Here is a 20,307-nt window from a genome sequence, read left to right as displayed (position 1 = left end):
CTCCATTCACTTCCGCAGGAGTTTCAAGAACAGCAGAGTATGTGTGCATGCTGGGAGTTGTAGTTTTACAACAGCTGGAGAGCAAAAGGTTACCTACCCCTGGCTTAAAACATACAAGTAGTCTTCTAGGAAAAATCCTATTCTAAGAACAATGTCAAAATGCATAATATATGGTAAAACTAAAGACTACCTTAGGGTGCATTCAGACTACGGATACGCTGACTGATTCTGAACATTAAAACACATTCAGAATAAGCGTGTATAAAGCAGATCCTATTAATTTCAATGGGATCCGGCATATGAGTGCTCCTCATTGAAATGAATAGGCTGCTTTTTTCTCTATGAGTGCTCCCATTGAAGTGAATGGGAAGCGCTCGCATGTACAGCTCGGTCGGCTCATTCCGAGCTGTAAACGCGAGCGCTTCCCATTCACTTCAATGGGAATGCTCATAGAGAAAAAAACAGCCCATTAATTTCATTTCTATTGAAATGAATGAGATCTGCTTTATACACGTGTTTTAACATTCAGAATCAGTCAGCGTATTCGTAGTGTGAATGCACCCTTAATTAATTTTATATGATAAGGGGAATAAACTGGGTATTGTGAGATCTGTTTTTTACAGTTGTATATGTCATGAAAGTTGCTGAAATACTCACTGAAATCATTGCCATATTGCTCCATTAATTCAGAAAATACCAGGCAATCTTCAAATCCCTTTAAAAAACAAAACAAGATTTTTCATTAGAAATCAAAACATAATACAAGTTTTAGGCCTGGCATACATAATGCAGGTTTCTTAATAGGGCTATTATCTGGATTTTCAAAATGTTTAATTGAAGATGAATAGAGATGAGCGAACACTAAAATGTTCGAGGTTCGAAATTCGATTCGAACAGCCGCTCAATGTTCGTGTGTTCGAACGGGTTTCGAACCCCATTATAGTCTATGGGGAACAGATACTCGTTAAGGGGGAAACCCAAATCCGTGTCTGGAGGGTCACCAAGTCCACTATGACACCCCAGGAAATGATGCCAACACCTCTGGAATGACACTGGGACAGCAGGGGAAGCATGTCTGGGGGCATCTAACACACCAAAGACCCTCTATTACCCCAACATCACTGCCTAACAACTACACACTTTCCGCATTCAAAAAAACCTCTATCAAAGTGGGAAAATACCTGGAAACCTTCTTTACTCCCCAAATGGATGGACACAAACCCCAATTTAAGCTCAACAAACAGTAACAACCACCCCTTTAAATCACGTTCCCCATGACAACCACAAATGGAATAGGCAATGGGAATTCCAAAAGCCCTCACCCTTAACTGTCATTTTGAGTGTGTGTGTGTGTGTGTGTGTGTGTGTGTGTGTGTGTGTGTGTGTGTGATGTGGTAAGACCTTCCAAAATTCACTTTTCTAGCCCTTAACATGAGCCCTTCCAAACAAAGTTACATGACCTTAAGCTGAGCTACCAGCAGAGATTGAGGCCCTTGGCATGAGTAGAGCCTTGCACCAGCAGTGTTTTTGGCACTTAGGGTGAGTTGAGCCTTGTACCAGCGTGTGTCCCTTAACATCAGGCGGGCCCTAAGTTCTGCGCTTTGCACAAAAGTTCCACATTAACTAGGCTGAATGGTACAAAGATTAGTAGGCCCGAGAACCAGGAACAGATCTTGCAATGGCTGTCAGATAACGCTTAAAGCACATTGTCCACCAGCCAGTCAGCCTCTACCTCCTCTTACCCAACAGTCTTGTCCTCCTTCCACCCAAAATTCCCAATCTTCCCAGAACAATAACCCCAACTGTCCCTGCTCCCCAGAGCTGTTCTCCCTTCCTTTGACTGTACCGCAACCTGCCCCTCCATTTCGCGATTCCACGGACCTAACAGACGAGTATCTGTGTCCAGATGCTCAAACACTAGAGTCTCCTCCATTCCATCTCCGGTCGATTTGGTGGCGGATGACCAGCAACCCACCCTCATCGACGACGATGAGACGCAGTTGCTGTCAGGGCAGCCAGTTGACATGCGCATTGTGCAGGAGGAGGAGGCGAGACAGGAGTTGGAAGAGGAGGTGGTGGACGACGAGGACACCGACCCCACCTGGACAAGGCAGATGTCAAGCTGGGAAAGTAGTGTGGATGTTGAGGCAGGTGCAGCACCAAAAAGGGTAGCTAGAGGCAGAGACATGTCCAGAGGCAGAGGTCAGCTGCTTTGCCGAAGCCAGGCCAGACCCGGAATGTCCGAAGATGTTCCCTTTTGTACCCAGCCCAGAAAAACTCCCCCATCGAGGGCACGTTTCTTGAAGGTGTAGAGTTTTTTCAAGGAATGCGCCGAGGACAGATATAGTGTCGTCTACACAATTTGCCTCTCGAAATCGAGTAGGGGCCCTGAGAAGAGCAACCTGTCCACCACTTCAATGCACCGTCATTTGGAATCCAAGCAATGGAATCAGTGGCAGGCAGCAACGGCAGGACAAACGTTGCCCGCCGTTCATGCCACTGCCTCTGCTCACAGTGCTGGCGATGCACTCCAGAGGACGAGCCAGGATATCACTTCATCTGCCTCCGCCACTTTGTTGACTTCTCCCTCATCCTCCCCTGTTTCTGTCTTATCTCCTTCTCCTGCACCATCAAAGGCACCATCAGGCGCTTCTTTACAACAACCCACCATCTCTCAGACATTGGAGCGCCGGCAGAAATACACCGCTAACCACCCACCCACGCAAGCCTAGAACGCCAACATCGCTAAACTGCTGGCCCAGGAGAGGTTGGCGTTCCGGCTTGTTGAAACTCCCGCCTTCCCGGACCTGATGGCAACTGTGGCACCTCACTATGCCGTCCCTAGCCGTCTCAACTTCTCCCGGTGTGGCGTCCCCGCCTTGCACCAGCACGTGTCACTCAACATCAGGTGGGCCCTTAGTTCCGCGCTTTGCTGCAAGGTCCACTTGACCACCGACACTTGGACAAGCGCCTGTGGTCAGGGATGCTGCAGTGCTTATCTTTAATGACAGGCAGGGTGAATGTGGTGGAGTCTGTTCCCCGGGTGCAAACTGGGGTGGCCTATCTCCTCTCCCAGGCCAAAATTCATGGCAGGAGTAGACTGAAACCCTACGACGCTGCAACCTCCACCACAGCTACTAGCGGCAAACGCTAAAACACTGGTGTGGGGAGACGTCAGCAGGCGGTGCTGAAGCTCATCAGCTTGGGGGACAGACAGCACAGTGCCTCCGAGGTCAGGGATGCCATCCTGGCTGAGATGGCATTTTTTTTTCCCTGCTACACCTGGGGCCTGGCATTTTTACGCCTGTGATAATGGCTGGAACCTGGTAGCGGCTCTGGAGCTTGCCAGCCTCCAACACGTTCCATGTTTGGCCCACGTCTAACCTAGTGGTGCAAAGTTTTTTAAAAACATACCCAAATGTACCGAAGCTACTGTTGAAAATGCGGCGCTTGTGCGCCCACTTTTGCAAGTGCACAGGAGTCGCTGCTAGCCTAAAAACACTCTAGCAAGGCCTACATCTGTCCAAACACAGGCTGTTGTCCGTCATTCACACACGCTGAAACCCTACAATACCATATCTTGAGCAGGGTGTGTGAGCTGCACAGACCTTTGATGGAGTTCCATCTACAAAACCCAAGGGTTCCTCAAAGTCAGCAACCAAAGTTTCTGCACCATGAGTTTCCAGGGGTGGCAGAGTTATGGCTAGGGGAAGAGGCATGGATAGGGATGATGTCTAGGGGCAAAAGCAGTGTGGATGTGGAGGCAAGCTAAGCAGGAAAAACTGGGGGTACAAGCTAAGGCATGGACTGGGGTGATGTCTAGGGGCAAAAGCAGTGTGGATGTGGAGGCAAGCTAAGCAGGAAAAACTGGGGGTACAAGCTAAGGCATGGACTGGGGTGATGTCTAGGGGCAAAAGCAGTGTGGATGTGGAGGCAAGCAAAGCAGGGAAAATGGTGGCTAGAGGCAAAGGGATGTCCATAGGCAGCAAGGGCAAAGATGCAAAACTCTCCCGTTTCAAGAATTTTCCTGACTTGTTTCCCCACAAAACATTCCTGGGAGGAGGGCTGAAACACCACCCTCCTCCTCCTCCGCTGTTAGATTGACCCCAGCTACGAGCTGAAAACGCTGCAACACTGGTGTGGGGAGACGTCAGCAGGCTGGGCTGAAGCTCATCAGCTTGGGAGACGGACAGCACATTGCCTCTGAGGTCAGGGATGCCATCCTGGATGAGATGGCAATTTGTTTATCCCCGCTGCCCCTGGGCTCAGTGGGTGAGAGCAAGCGCAGGATAATCGTCGTTTGGCCTGGCGGCCACTGCCTCTTCCACTGTTGACAGGGCTGGCGCTGCAGTCCAGACCAGGAGCCAGGACACCTCCACATCTGCCTCTGACACTTTGGGGAGTTCACCCTTATCCTCACCTTTTCCTGCCATTTCTCCTTTTGCCCGCGCCATCATGCGCCTCTTCCCAGCAACTCCCCATCTCCCAAGCCTTTCATTTCATGCTAAAGTACAGCGCAACCCACCCACATGCCCAAGGCTTCAACGGCCTCATCTCAAGAAATCTGGCCCAGGAGATGTTGGAATCCCGGCTGGGGGACACTCTGCCCTTTTTGGGCAGAGTGTCTACTGCGCCACCGCACTGTGCCGTCCACACCAGCACTTTCCCCCAAACATGAGGCGGTCCCTAAATTCAGCGCTTAGCCCTAAAGTTCCATGTGACCAGTTACGAATGGACAAGTGCATGCGGACAGGGACGCTAACTTTCAATTTGGGCACAGTGGTTGAATGTAGTTGAGGCGTGGACCGGGTCGCAAAATGTGGTGGCCTGACTTGTCTCCCCACACAACATTCCTGGGAGGAGGGCTGAAACACCACCCTCCTCCGCTGTTAAATTGACCCCAGCTACGAGCTGGAAACGCTGCAACACTGGTGTGGGGAGACGTCAGCGGGCCGTGCTGAAGCTCATCAGCTTGGGGGCCAGACAGCACACTGCCTACAAAGTGAGTCATGCCATCCTCGATGAGACGGCAATGTGGTTTTTGCCACTGCACCTGGGCCCAGGCATGTTGTCATGTGTGATAATGGCCGTAACCTGGGATTGGCTCTGTAGCTTGGCAGCCTGCAACATATTCCATGCCTGGGCCACGTTTTTAACTCATTGCTGCTAATCTTTTGAAAAAGGTACCCCAATGTTCCTGAGCTACTGGTGAAAGTGTGGTGCTTGTGCGGATAGTTTTTAAAGTGTATAGTTGCCGCTGCTAGCCTCTATGCACTCCTACAACGCCTGTACCTGCTGGAACAACGGCTGTTGTGCGACGTCTCCACACTGCTGGCACTAAACATATCATGTGTTGAGCAGAGTGTGTGAGCAGCACAGACCTTTGATGTAGTTCCAACTCCAAAACCCTCGGGTTCATCAAAGTCAACTCCCTCAGTTGCTCAACCATGAGTGGCCATGGGTGGCAGACTTATGTGAAATCCCATCCCATCCATTGCACTGGACACGAAACATTAGCATGCGCTCAGCACAACTTCGGATATGGCAGATGCGTTAAGCAGGGTGCAGGGTACAACACAGACCAGGCCCGAGCACCAGGAACAGGTGTTAGAAATACTGCAGCATCTGCCATTTCCTTCCAATTTTGGGGTTTTGGACCCGCCACCGACTTGTCTGGACCTAAGTGGGGATCATGAGACACAGTTGCCATCAAGGCAAGCTGTGGTCATGTGCGGTTTGCAGTAAGGGGGCAGTGCGCAATTGGAAGAGGAGTTGGTGGATGACGAGGCCACCGACCCCACATGGACAGGGGTGATGTCTAGGGGCTAAAGCAGTGTAGATGTAGAGGGAAGCTAAATCAACAAAAAACCTGGGTAGAAGCAAAGGCATAAACTGGGGTGATGTTTAGGGGTGAAAGCAGAGTAGATGTGGAGGGAAGCTAAGCAGCAAAAACAGTGGGTAGAAGCAAAGGCATGCAAAACTCTACCCTGTTGGAAGACTTATTCCTAGGTCTGGAACACGTTAATGGCCCCCCTGGACAAATTACTGCCACTCAGGGGCCTAGTGTCACCAGGAGGGACAAGTATAGGCGCATGTTGTGGGAATACCTGGCCGACACCAGCTCTGTCCTCTCCGATCCCTCTGTGCTCTACAGCCTAAACTTATTTTCTCATCTTTTTTTCTGAACTGCACATCTCTTGCCTGCTTCCTTTGGGATCTTAGAAATGGTGGTCCACTTCCACAGATGGTAACTTCAATAGACAGTGTAACGGGAGTAGCTGAGGGATCGCTGTCTTAACCACTTTTTGGCACAAAATTAACTTCCAAAGCCAAATATGGTGCAAGTATATGATGCAAGGACACCTACACACCTATCTCTGACACATTGGGGAGTTCACCCTCATGCGCCCTTTTGGCCTGCACCATCATGCGCCTCTTCCCAGCCACTCCACATTTCCCAAGCTTTTCATTGCAGGCAGAAGTACAATACAACCCACCCCCATGCCCAAGCCTGTAACAGCCTCATCGATAAACTGCTGGCCCTGGAGATGTTGGTGTTTGTTTATGCTTCTGGAGACCCAGGCCTTCCGTCAGCAGATGGCAGCTGGGGCACCTCCCTATGCTGGGCCTAGCCGTTACTACTTCTCTTGGTGTGCTGTCTCTGCCTTGCGCCTGCATGTGTCCCATAACATCAGTCGGGCCCAGAGCTCTGCGCTTTGCTGCAAGGTCCACTTGACCACCGACACATGGACAAGCGCCTGTGGTCAGGGATGCTGCAGTGCTTATCTTTAATGACAGGCAGGGTGAATGTGGTGGAGTCTGTTCCCCGGGTGCAAACTGGGGTGGCCTATCTCCTCTCCCAGGCCAAAATTCATGGCAGGAGTAGACTGAAACCCTACGAAGCTGCAACCTCCACCCCAGCTACTAGCGGAAAACACTGTAACACTGGCATGGGGAGATGTCAGCAGGCCGTGCTGAAACTGATCAGCTTGGGGGACAGACAGCACAGTGCCTCCGAGGTCAGGGATGCCATCCTGGCTGAGATGGCATTTTTTTTTCCCTGCTACACCTGGGGCCTGGCATTTTTGCGCCTGTGATAATGGCTGGAACCTGGTAGCAGATCTGGAGCTTGCCAGACTCAAACACGGTCCACGCATGGCCCACGTTTTCCAACTTGTTGGTGCCATGTTTCTTTGAAACCTACACCATTGTGCCTGATATACAGGTCAAAGTGGGGCCATTTTCGTAAGTGAGAACTAGCCTCTGCTAGGCAGAAAACAGTCAGAGCACACTCCTCTCATCTTCGCACCGTTGGCTGGCGGAGGAAGACGAGGGGGTTGGAGTGGCATCTGATGTCCCTATCCCACACGAGGCTAGAGGGTGCACTTCAGTGCATCCCATTGCTTCACCACAAATGGTGTGAAGGGGAGTGGAAAATGGAGGAAATGGAGAGTGACCCTTACAGTTGGGGCCAGCAAAGGCATGCCAAGTAACACACTGGCACACATGGCTGACTTCATCTTGGGTTGCTTTTCAACACATATTTCACATCATGAAGAACAAATAATACTGGATTTTTTCAAGCCTCGAACCCCGGTCTAGGTCTAATGTCTGTTCCTTTCTTATATTAGGGGAGAGGGAAAAAAAATTACTTCAGTGATACGTTTAGCGTACATAGACTGACTATTAATGTGTATCCCACTTAGTGTTGTTAGGGTTACACACCGTCACAACCTGGCTAAAGCTTCTATAGCTGTTAATAAAGTCAACATAACTTTACGGTATCCAAAAAGACAGCTGGTACCGACAGAGAGCAAGACAAATGTCACCCAAAGCTGTGAGCTCTGAACACCCACAGTGACTTTGGCGTCATCATCATTATAAGGGAGCGGGTGGTAATAAATAACTTGGCAGTGCCTAAAACCCAAAAAGCTTATACAACTATATTTACATTAAGATACACAAATGAAACTTTTCAGTAGCATGTCATGAGACAAGCTGATAAGCTCTTCCTTTGTGCAGTGCTATTTGAAAGTTAAACGCTGCCTTTATTTTAATTCTGGAGAAGGTGCAGACATTAGATTTAGAACATGTTGTCTTCATTGTCCAAATCCTCTATATAGGTAACGTGTTTTTCGGGCCGAGCTGTCTGGGAACGAGCTGGTGCAGCACTGACAACCTGGGTGAATATGGCAAGAGCCTGAGATGTAGGGTGAATGAATCCCCAAATTATTTGTGGAATTCCCAGTGAGACAATGGCACTGTATACCAGTAGCAAAAATTGTGGGTGCACGTAACCCCCATATATTCTTTGAATTCCCAGTCAGACAATGGCACTGTATACCAGTAGTAAAAATTGTGGGTGCACATAACCCCCATATATTCTTTGAATTCCCAGTCAGACAATGGAACTGTATAGCAGTAGCAAAAATTGTGGGTGCACGTAACCCCCATATATTCTTTGAATTCCCAGTCAGACAATGGCACTGTATACCAGTATTAAAAATTGTGGGTGCACATAACCCCCATATATTCTTTGAATTCCCAGTCAGACAATGGCACTATATACCAGTATTAAAAATTGTGGGTGCACATAACCCCCATATATTCTTTGAATTCCCAGTCAGACAATGGCACTGTATACCAGTAGTAAAAATTGTGGGTGCACATAACCCCCATATATTCTTTGAATTCCCAGTCAGACAATGGCACTATATACCAGTAGTAAAAATTGTGGGTGCACATAACCCCCATATATTCTTTGAATTCCCAGTCAGACAATGGCACTATATACCAGTATTAAAAATTGTGGGTGCACATAACCCCCATATATTCTTTGAATTCCCAGTCAGACAATGGCACTATATACCAGTATTAAAAATTGTGGGTGCACGTAACCCCAATATATTCTTTGAATTCCCAGTCAGACACTGGCACTATATGGCAGTAGCAAGAAATGAGGGTATTTGTATTCCCAATATATTCTTTGAATTCCCAGTCAGACAATGGCACTGTATACCAGTATTAAAAATTGTGGGTGCACATAACCCCCATATATTCTTTGAATTCCCAGTCAGACAATGGAACTGTATAGCAGTAGCAAAAATTGTGGGTGCACGTAACCCCCATATATTCTTTGAATTCCCAGTCAGACAATGGCACTGTATACCAGTAGTAAAAATTGTGGGTGCACATAACCCCAATATATTCTTTGAATTCCCAGTCAGACAATGGTACTGTATACCAGTATTAAAAATTGTGGGTGCACATAACCCCCATATATTCTTTGAATTCCCAGTCAGACAATGGCACTATATACCAGTATTAAAAATTGTGGGTGCACATAACCCCCATATATTCTTTGAATTCCCAGTCAGACAATGGCACTATATACCAGTATTAAAAATTGTGGGTGCACGTAACCCCAATATATTCTTTGAATTCCCAGTCAGACACTGGCACTATATGGCAGTAGCAAGAAATGAGGGTATTTGTATTCCCAATATATTCTTTGAATTCACAGTCAGACAATGGCACTGTATACCAGTATTAAAAATTGTGGGTGCACATAACCCCCATATATTCTTTGAATTCCCAGTCAGACAATGGAACTGTATAGCAGTAGCAAAAATTGTGGGTGCACGTAACCCCCATATATTCTTTGAATTCCCAGTCAGACAATGGCACTGTATACCAGTAGTAAAAATTGTGGGTGCACATAACCCCAATATATTCTTTGAATTCCCAGTCAGACAATGGCACTGTATACCAGTATTAAAAATTGTGGGTGCACATAACCCCCATATATTCTTTGAATTCCCAGTCAGACAATGGCACTGTATACCAGTAGTAAAAATTGTGGGTGCACATAACCCCCATATATTCTTTGAATTCCCAGTCAGACAATGGAACTGTATAGCAGTAGCAAAAATTGTGGGTGCACGTAACCCCCATATATTCTTTGAATTCCCAGTCAGACAATGGCACTGTATACCAGTAGTAAAAATTGTGGGTGCACATAACCCCAATATATTCTTTGAATTCCCAGTCAGACAATGGCACTATATACCAGTATTAAAAATTGTGGGTGCACATAACCCCCATATATTCTTTGAATTCCCAGTCAGACAATGGCACTGTATACCAGTAGTAAAAATTGTGGGTGCACATAACCCCCATATATTCTTTGAATTCCCAGTCAGACAATGGAACTGTATAGCAGTAGCAAAAATTGTGGGTGCACGTAACCCCCATATATTCTTTGAATTCCCAGTCAGACAATGGCACTGTATACCAGTAGTAAAAATTGTGGGTGCACATAACCCCAATATATTCTTTGAATTCCCAGTCAGACAATGGCACTGTATACCAGTATTAAAAATTGTGGGTGCACATAACCCCCATATATTCTTTGAATTCCCAGTCAGACAATGGCACTATATACCAGTATTAAAAATTGTGGGTGCACATAACCCCCATATATTCTTTGAATTCCCAGTCAGACAATGGCACTATATACCAGTATTAAAAATTGTGGGTGCACGTAACCCCAATATATTCTTTGAATTCCCAGTCAGACACTGGCACTATATGGCAGTAGCAAGAAATGAGGGTATTTGTATTCCCAATATATTCTTTGAATTCCCAGTCAGACAATGGCACTGTATACCAGTATTAAAAATTGTGGGTGCACATAACCCCCATATATTCTTTGAATTCCCAGTCAGACAATGGAACTGTATAGCAGTAGCAAAAATTGTGGGTGCACGTAACCCCCATATATTCTTTGAATTCCCAGTCAGACAATGGCACTGTATACCAGTAGTAAAAATTGTGGGTGCACATAACCCCAATATATTCTTTGAATTCCCAGTCAGACAATGGCACTGTATACCAGTATTAAAAATTGTGGGTGCACATAACCCCCATATATTCTTTGAATTCCCAGTCAGACAATGGCACTATATACCAGTATTAAAAATTGTGGGTGCACATAACCCCCATATATTCTTTGAATTCCCAGTCAGACAATGGCACTGTATACCAGTAGTAAAAATTGTGGGTGCACATAACCCCCATATATTCTTTGAATTCCCAGTCAGACAATGGCACTATATACCAGTAGTAAAAATTGTGGGTGCACATAACCCCCATATATTCTTTGAATTCCCAGTCAGACAATGGCACTATATACCAGTAGTAAAAATTGTGGGTGCACATAACCCCCATATATTCTTTGAATTCCCAGTCAGACAATGGCACTGTATACCAGTATTAAAAATTGTGGGTGCACATAACCCCCATATATTCTTTGAATTCCCAGTGAGACAATGGAACTGTATAGCAGTAGCAAAAATTGTGGGTGCACGTAACCCCCATATATTCTTTGAATTCCCAGTCAGACAATGGCACTGTATACCAGTAGTAAAAATTGTGGGTGCACATAACCCCCATATATTCTTTGAATTCCCAGTCAGACAATGGCACTGAATACCAGTAGTAAAAATTGTGGGTGCACATAACCCCCATATATTCTTTGAATTCCCAGTCAGACAATGGCACTATATACCAGTAGTAAAAATTGTGGGTGCACATAACCCCCATATATTCTTTGAATTCCCAGTCAGACAATGGCACTATATACCAGTATTAAAAATTGTGGGTGCACATAACCCCAATATATTCTTTGAATTCCCAGTCAGACACTGGCACTATATGGCAGTAGCAAGAAATGAGGGTATTTGTATTCCCAATATATTCTTTGAATTCCCAGTCAGACAATGGCACTGTATACCAGTATTAAAAATTGTGGGTGCACATAACCCCCATATATTCTTTGAATTCCCAGTCAGACAATGGAACTGTATAGCAGTAGCAAAAATTGTGGGTGCACGTAACCCCCATATATTCTTTGAATTCCCAGTCAGACAATGGCACTGTATACCAGTAGTAAAAATTGTGGGTGCACATAACCCCCATATATTCTTTGAATTCCCAGTCAGACAATGGCACTGTATACCAGTATTAAAAATTGTGGGTGCACATAACCCCATATATTCTTTGAATTCCCAGTCAGACAATGGCACTATATACCAGTATTAAAAATTGTGGGTGCACATAACCCCCATATATTCTTTGAATTCCCAGTCAGACAATGGCACTGTATACCAGTAGTAAAAATTGTGGGTGCACATAACCCCCATATATTCTTTGAATTCCCAGTCAGACAATGGCACTATATACCAGTAGTAAAAATTGTGGGTGCACATAACCCCCATATATTCTTTGAATTCCCAGTCAGACAATGGCACTGTATACCAGTATTAAAAATTGTGGGTGCACATAACCCCCATATATTCTTTGAATTCCCAGTCAGACAATGGAACTGTATAGCAGTAGCAAAAATTGTGGGTGCACGTAACCCCCATATATTCTTTGAATTCCCAGTCAGACAATGGCACTGTATACCAGTAGTAAAAATTGTGGGTGCACATAACCCCAATATATTCTTTGAATTCCCAGTCAGACAATGGCACTGTATACCAGTATTAAAAATTGTGGGTGCACATAACCCCCATATATTCTTTGAATTCCCAGTCAGACAATGGCACTATATACCAGTATTAAAAATTGTGGGTGCACATAACCCCCATATATTCTTTGAATTCCCAGTCAGACAATGGCACTGTATACCAGTAGTAAAAATTGTGGGTGCACATAACCCCCATATATTCTTTGAATTCCCAGTCAGACAATGGCACTGTATACCAGTATTAAAAATTGTGGGTGCACATAACCCCCATATATTCTTTGAATTCCCAGTCAGACAATGGAACTGTATAGCAGTAGCAAAAATTGTGGGTGCACATAACCCCCATATATTCTTTGAATTCCCAGTCAGACAATGGAACTGTATAGCAGTAGCAAAAATTGTGGGTGCACGTAACCCCCATATATTCTTTGAATTCCCAGTCAGACAATGGCACTGTATACCAGTATTAAAAATTGTGGGTGCACATAACCCCCATATATTCTTTGAATTCCCAGTCAGACAATGGCACTATATACCAGTAGTAAAAATTGTGGGTGCACATAACCCCCATATATTCTTTGAATTCCCAGTCAGACAATGGCACTGTATACCAGTAGTAAAAATTGTGGGTGCACATAACCCCCATATATTCTTTGAATTCCCAGTCAGACAATGGCACTGTATACCAGTATTAAAAATTGTGGGTGCACATAACCCCCATATATTCTTTGAATTCCCAGTCAGACAATGGCACTGTATACCAGTATTAAAAATTGTGGGTGCACATAACCCCCATATATTCTTTGAATTCCCAGTCAGACAATGGAACTGTATAGCAGTAGCAAAAATTGTGGGTGCACGTAACCCCCATATATTCTTTGAATTCCCAGTCAGACAATGGCACTGTATACCAGTAGTAAAAATTGTGGGTGCACATAACCCCAATATATTCTTTGAATTCCCAGTCAGACAATGGCACTGTATACCAGTATTAAAAATTGTGGGTGCACATAACCCCCATATATTCTTTGAATTCCCAGTCAGACAATGGCACTATATACCAGTATTAAAAATTGTGGGTGCACATAACCCCCATATATTCTTTGAATTCCCAGTCAGACAATGGCACTGTATACCAGTAGTAAAAATTGTGGGTGCACATAACCCCCATATATTCTTTGAATTCCCAGTCAGACAATGGCACTGTATACCAGTATTAAAAATTGTGGGTGCACATAACCCCCATATATTCTTTGAATTCCCAGTCAGACAATGGAACTGTATAGCAGTAGCAAAAATTGTGGGTGCACATAACCCCCATATATTCTTTGAATTCCCAGTCAGATAATGGCACTGTATACCAGTAGTAAAAATTGTGGGTGCACATAACCCCCATATATTCTTTGAATTCCCAGTCAGACAATGGCACTGTATACCAGTATTAAAAATTGTGGGTGCACATAACCCACATATATTCTTTGAATTCCCAGTCAGACAATGGCACTGTATACCAGTAGTAAAAATTGTGGGTGCACATAACCCCCATATATTCTTTGAATTCCCAGTCAGACAATGGCACTGTATACCAGTATTAAAAATTGTGGGTGCACATAACCCCCATATATTCTTTGAATTCCCAGTCAGACAATGGCACTGTATACCAGTAGTAAAAATTGTGGGTGCACATAACCCCCATATATTCTTTGAATTCCCAGTCAGACAATGGCACTGTATACCAGTATTAAAAATTGTGGGTGCACATAACCCACATATATTCTTTGAATTCCCAGTCAGACAATGGCACTGTATACCAGTAGTAAAAATTGTGGGTGCACATAACCCCCATATATTCTTTGAATTCCCAGTCAGACAATGGCACTGTATACCAGTATTAAAAATTGTGGGTGCACATAACCCCCATATATTCTTTGAATTCCCAGTCAGACAATGGCACTATATACCAGTAGTAAAAATTGTGGGTGCACATAACCCCCATATATTCTTTGAATTCCCAGTCAGACAATGGCACTGTATACCAGTATTAAAAATTGTGGGTGCACATAACCCCCATATATTCTTTGAATTCCCAGTCAGACAATGGAACTGTATAGCAGTAGCAAAAATTGTGGGTGCACGTAACCCCCATATATTCTTTGAATTCCCAGTCAGACAATGGCACTGTATACCAGTATTAAAAATTGTGGGTGCACATAACCCCCATATATTCTTTGAATTCCCAGTCAGACAATGGCACTGTATACCAGTATTAAAAATTGTGGGTGCACATAACCCCCATATATTCTTTGAATTCCCAGTCAGACAATGGCACTATATACCAGTAGCAAAAATTGTGGGTGTATATAGCCCCAATTCTATTGCTAGGGGACTTGCAGGGTATTTCTGAGGTGAAGGTGGGGGGGCACACCGTTGGAACGGGGATTTGGGGTGTATATATGGGGTATACGGGAATACACTGTCAGTGTGTTCCATTCAGGATCCTTGGAAAGCTGGGTTGCGGCGATTGAGCCCGTCAGTGCCACGTTACACTGACAAGCTTCTCCCTGGAATTGAAGTTATATGTAAGCCCAATATATTCTTTGAATTCCCAGTGAGACAATGGCACTATATGGCAGTAGCAAAAATAGTGGGTGTATATAGCCCCAATCCTATTGCTAGGGGACTTGCAGGGTATTTCTGGGGTGAAGGTGGGGGGGCACACCGTTGGAACGGGTATCGGGGGTATATATCGGGTATACGGGAATACACTGACAGTGTATTCCATTCAGGATCCTGGGAAAGCTGGGTTGCGGCGATTGAGCCCGTCAGTGCCACGTTACACTGACAAGCTTCTCCCTGGAATTTAGCTCTTATAAGAGCTGTTGGTTGTCTTCTCCTTCCTATCTAGCCTGTCCCTGCCTACCCAGAATCTAACCCCTAGCTAACTGGACGGAAACCTCCGTCCCCGGTGAATTGCAAGCTCAGAATGACGCGAAGCTGGGCGGCGCTGTTCTTTTAAATTAGAGGTCACATGTTTTCGGCAGCCAATGGGTTTTGCCTACTTTTTTCAACGTCACCGGTGTCGTAGTTCCTGTCCCACCTACCCTGCTCTGTTATTGGAGCAAAAAAGGCGCCAGGGAAGGTGGGAGGGGAATCGAGTAATGGCGCACTTTACCACGCGGTGTTCGATTCGATTCGAACATGCCGAACAGCCTAATATCCGATCGAACATGAGTTCGATAGAACACTGTTCGCTCATCTCTAAAGATGAACAGTAGAAAGGATTTGTGCTAGGATCAAAAGAGATTGCAAATCAGACACAAACAGAAGTATATCCATAAGCAATCCATTTGTTTCTGCCTTCCATAGACCTCAATGTTAGAAAAATGGATTTGTTACTGACAGAAATGCTCAAAGCGCTCCACCTGCAAATGTTTTTTACAACTCAATTAAATCAAAAGGTTTTAAAAAGAATCAATTTTTGAGGATTTTGAAGCAGTTTGAAAAACTGATTTCGTGCAGAGAGGTAAACGCTGATGTGAACCATCCTTAGTAATATTTTGCAGAGAAACAACATTTATACAGCACAATTAGCAGGTGGTTACTCTAAACATTTTAGGGTGCTGGGTTGGCTCAGTGCTTAGCACGATTGCTCTTTAATTGCTGCAGTCCTGATGAAGTGCCAATGACAACATCTACATGCATCTTTACAGTCCTCTGAAAAAGTTTGGGCACCCCTATTAATCTTAATCATTTTTAGTTCTAAATATTTTGGTGTTTGCAACAGCCATTTCAGTTTGATATATCTAATAACTGATGGACACAGTAATATTTCAGGATTGAAATGAGGTTTATTGTACTAACAGAAAATGTGCAATATGCATTAAACCAAAATTTGACTGATGCAAAAGTATGGGCACCTCTACAGAAAAGTGACATTAATATTTAGTAGATCCTCCTTTTGCAAAGATAACAGCCTCTAGTTGCTTCCTGTAGCTTTTAATGAGTTCCTGGATCCTGGATGAAGGTATTTTGGACCATTCGTCTTTACAAAACAATTTAAGTTCAGTTAAGTTTGATGGTCGGCGAGCATGGACAGCCCACTCTCAAATGATCTGAAAACAAAGATTGTTCAACATAGTTGTTCAGGGGAAGGATACAAAAAGTTGTCTCAGAGATTTAACCTGTCAGTTTCCACTGTGAGGAACATAGTAAGGAAATGGAAGACCACAGGGACAGTTCTTGTTAAGCCCAGAAGTGGCAGGCCAAGAAAAATATCAGAAAGGCAGAGAAGAAGAATGGTGAGAACAGTCAAGGACAATCCACAGACCACCTCCAAAGAGCTGCAGCATCATCTTGCTGCAGATGGTGTCACTGTGCATCGGTCAACAATACAGCGCACTTTGCTCAAGGAGAAGCTGTATGGGAGAGTGATGAGGAAGAAGCCGTTTCTGCAAGCACGCCACAAACAGAGTCGCCTGAGGTATGCAAAAGCACATTTGGACAAGCCAGCTTCATTTTGGAAGAAGGTCCTGTGGACTGATGAAACAAAGATTGATTTGTTTGGCATCATTGTTTCTCTTCTGTTAACCATGGTTATCTCTAAAGAAACACATGCAGTCATCATTGCACTGCACAAAAATGGCCTAACAGGGAAGAGTATCGCAGCTAGAAAGATTGCACCTCAGTCAACAATCTATCGCATCATCAAGAACTTCAAGGAGAGAGGTTCCATTGTTGGCAAAAAGGCTCCAGGGCGCCCAAGAAAGACCAGCAAGTGCCAGGACCGTCTCTTAAAAGTGTTTCAGCTGCGGGATCGGGCTACCAGCATTCCTCAGCATTCCTTGCTGAGGAATGGCAGCAGGCAGGTGTGAGTGCATCTGCACTCACTGTGAGGCGGAGACTCTTGGAGCTAGGCCTGGTCTCAAGGAGGGCAGCAAAGAAGCCACTTCTCTCCAGAAAAAACATCAGGGACAGACTGATATTCTGCAAAAGGTACAGGGAGTGGACTGCTGAGGACTGGGGTAAAGTCATTTTCTCTGATGAATCCCCTTTTCGATTGTTTGGGACATCTGGAAAACAGCTTATTCGGAGAAGACAAGGTGAGCGCTACCACCAGTCTCGTCTCATGCCAACTGTAAAGCATCCTGAAACCATTCATGTGTGGTGTTGCTTCTCAGCCAAGGGAATCGACTCTCTCACAGTCTTGCCTAAAAACACAGCCATGAATAAAGAATTGTACCAGAATGTCCTCCAAGATCAACTTCTCCCAACCATCCAAGAGCAGTTTGGCAATCAAAAATGCCTTTTCTAGCATGATGGAGCACCTTGCCATAAAGCAAAGGTGATAACTAAATGGCTCAGGGAACAAAACATAGAGATTTTGGGTCCATGGCCTGGAAACTCCCCAGATCTTAATCCCATTGAGAACTTGTGGTCAATCATCAAGAGATGGGTGGACAAACAAAAACCTACAAATTCTGACAAAATACAAGCATTGATTGTGCAAGAATGGACTGCTATCAGTCAGGATTTGGACCAGAATTTGATTGAGAGCATGCAAGGGAGAATTGCAGAGGTCCTGAAGAAGAAGGGTCAACACTGCAAATATTGACTTGCTGCATTAACTCATTCTAACTGTCAATATAAGCTTTTTTTTACTCATAATATGATTACAATTATATTTCTGTATGTGATAAAAACATCTGACAAACACACATAAAAACCAGAGGGCAGCAGATCATGTGAAATATAATATTTGTGTCATTCTCAAAACTTTTGGCCATGACTGTACACTGGACAAACTATTGCGGTCTTGTGTATACATGGTGAAACTAGGGAGTATCCTATTGCAGAGGTCACCATGACAACTACCTTTGGCACTACCTCCCACAAAGTGGGCACAGTTAAGTCCCTGTTCCATAGAATGATCATAAAGAGGGATTTTCCTCTGTTTTGGGATATGTGGAAGAAACTGAAGCTACCATGTCCTGAAAATGCTAATGCTGATAATTAGAGATGAGCGAACACTGTTCGATCGAGTAGATATTCGATCGAATATCAGGCCGTTCGAGGTATTCGATTCCAATCGAATACCACGAGGCAAACGTAGTAAAAAATTTGTATCCCCTCTCACCTTCCCTGGCGCTATTTTTGTAGCGATAACTGCGCAGGGAAGATGGGACAGGAACTACAACGGAGGCAGTTAAAAAAATTGAAAAAACCCCATTGGCTGCCAAAACATGTGACCTCCCATTTATAAGAACAGCCGCCATTTTTGCGGTCAGAGATAGGAAGAGAGAGAGATCTGCTGAGGGCTAGATAGGGTTTAGCTTCAGATAGGCAGGAAAATACCAAAGGAAAACAACAGCTCTTTTCAGAGCTATATACTAAAGGGAGAGGAGTATAGAGTTCTTGCTATGTACGTTCCAACCAGCTTTCATTAGGGGTGTCCGCACACAAAATAGCAGGCATCCACAGCAGTTACTTCTTGCTTATACACCTGTCAAACAGCTATTATTTTGGGTGTCCCCCAGCCACAAATTAGCAGGAACACAAAGCATTGACTTCTTGCTATATACTGTCAAACATCTTTTTTTGGATTGTTCGCACACAAAATAGCAGGCATCCCCAGCAGTTACTTCTTGTTATACACCTGTCAAACAGCTTTTATTAGAAGTGTATAGACCCCTAAAAAAGGGCATTAGTATAAATCCAAAATGTGCAAGGCTAGCGCAAGGGGATGGGGACGAGGACGGGGGCGTGGAAATGCAGATGTGGAGCAAGGTTGCGCTCAACTAACAGCGTCTACTGCGTCTACAGCTCTGCGGCAGAAAGCACTGCTCTTCCCCACAGTCCCTGGCTTGATGGCCACATTAAGTAGGGTGCAGGGTACAATCCTAACTAGGCCCGAGCACCAGGAAGAGGTGTTACAATAGCTGGCTGACAATGCTTCCAGCACATTCTCCACCAACCAGTCAGCCTCTACCTCAACCCACAACATGACCAATCTTCCCAGCAACCTAATCCCACCTTTCCCACCTTCTAGGAGCTGTTGTCGGCTCCATTCACTGTCCCTCTATGTGTCCCACCACATCCTGAATCACCAGAGGTAACAGATGAGTTGCTGTGTCCTGGTGCACAAACACTGGGGCATCCGTTATCTCCTGTTGTTGTTGTTGTTGACAGGCAATCGGCCCTCAGTGACGACGATGACGACACACAGTTACCATCAGGGCAGTCTGTTGCCATCGTCGGTGTGAATTGGAAGAGGAGGTGATGGACAACGAAGACACTGACCCGATCTGGACAGGGTGGATGTCAAACGGGGAGAGCAGTGGAGATGTGGAGGGAAGTGCAGCACCAAAGAGGGTGCCTACAGGTAGAGGCATGTCCAGAGGCAGAGGACAGCTGCTTCACAGAAGCCAGGCCACAGGCAGCAGAACCCACCATGTTACCTCTTGTAGCCAGCCTAGAAAAACTCCCCCATCAAGGCCACGGTCTTCGGTGGTGTGGAATATTTTTAATGTATGTGCTGCAGACAAATATAGTGCCTTTTTTCACACTCTGCAACTGCAAACTGAGTAGGGGCTCTAAAAAGAGAAACCTTTCAACCACTAGCATGCGCCGTCATGTGGAAGGCAAGCACTGGGCTCAGTGGCAGAGAGCAAACGCAGGACAATCGTCGTCTGGCGTTGCCGCCACTGCCTCTCCCACTGTTGCCAGTGCTGGCGCTGCAGTCCAGACCAGCAGCCAGGAAACCTCCACATCTGCCTCCA

General features: G+C 45.2%; 1 protein-coding gene across 1 annotated transcript in view; it reads right to left on the bottom strand.

Moving 5' to 3' along the window:
* KMO (kynurenine 3-monooxygenase) overlaps positions 1–20,307 on the bottom strand; it is a 525,463-nt gene that overhangs the window by 106,468 nt on the left and 398,688 nt on the right. Inside the window, exon 11 of the mRNA XM_075269516.1 lies at positions 658–715. Coding sequence (XP_075125617.1) covers positions 658–715 — 58 coding nt within the window. The remainder of the gene's footprint in view (positions 1–657; positions 716–20,307) is intronic.

Source organism: Leptodactylus fuscus, chromosome 3 (assembly GCF_031893055.1).
Source record: "Leptodactylus fuscus isolate aLepFus1 chromosome 3, aLepFus1.hap2, whole genome shotgun sequence".
Lineage (NCBI taxonomy): Eukaryota > Metazoa > Chordata > Amphibia > Anura > Leptodactylidae > Leptodactylus > Leptodactylus fuscus.
Note: the sequence above shows the minus strand (reverse complement) of the source record. Positions and strands in the feature narration are given on the sequence as shown.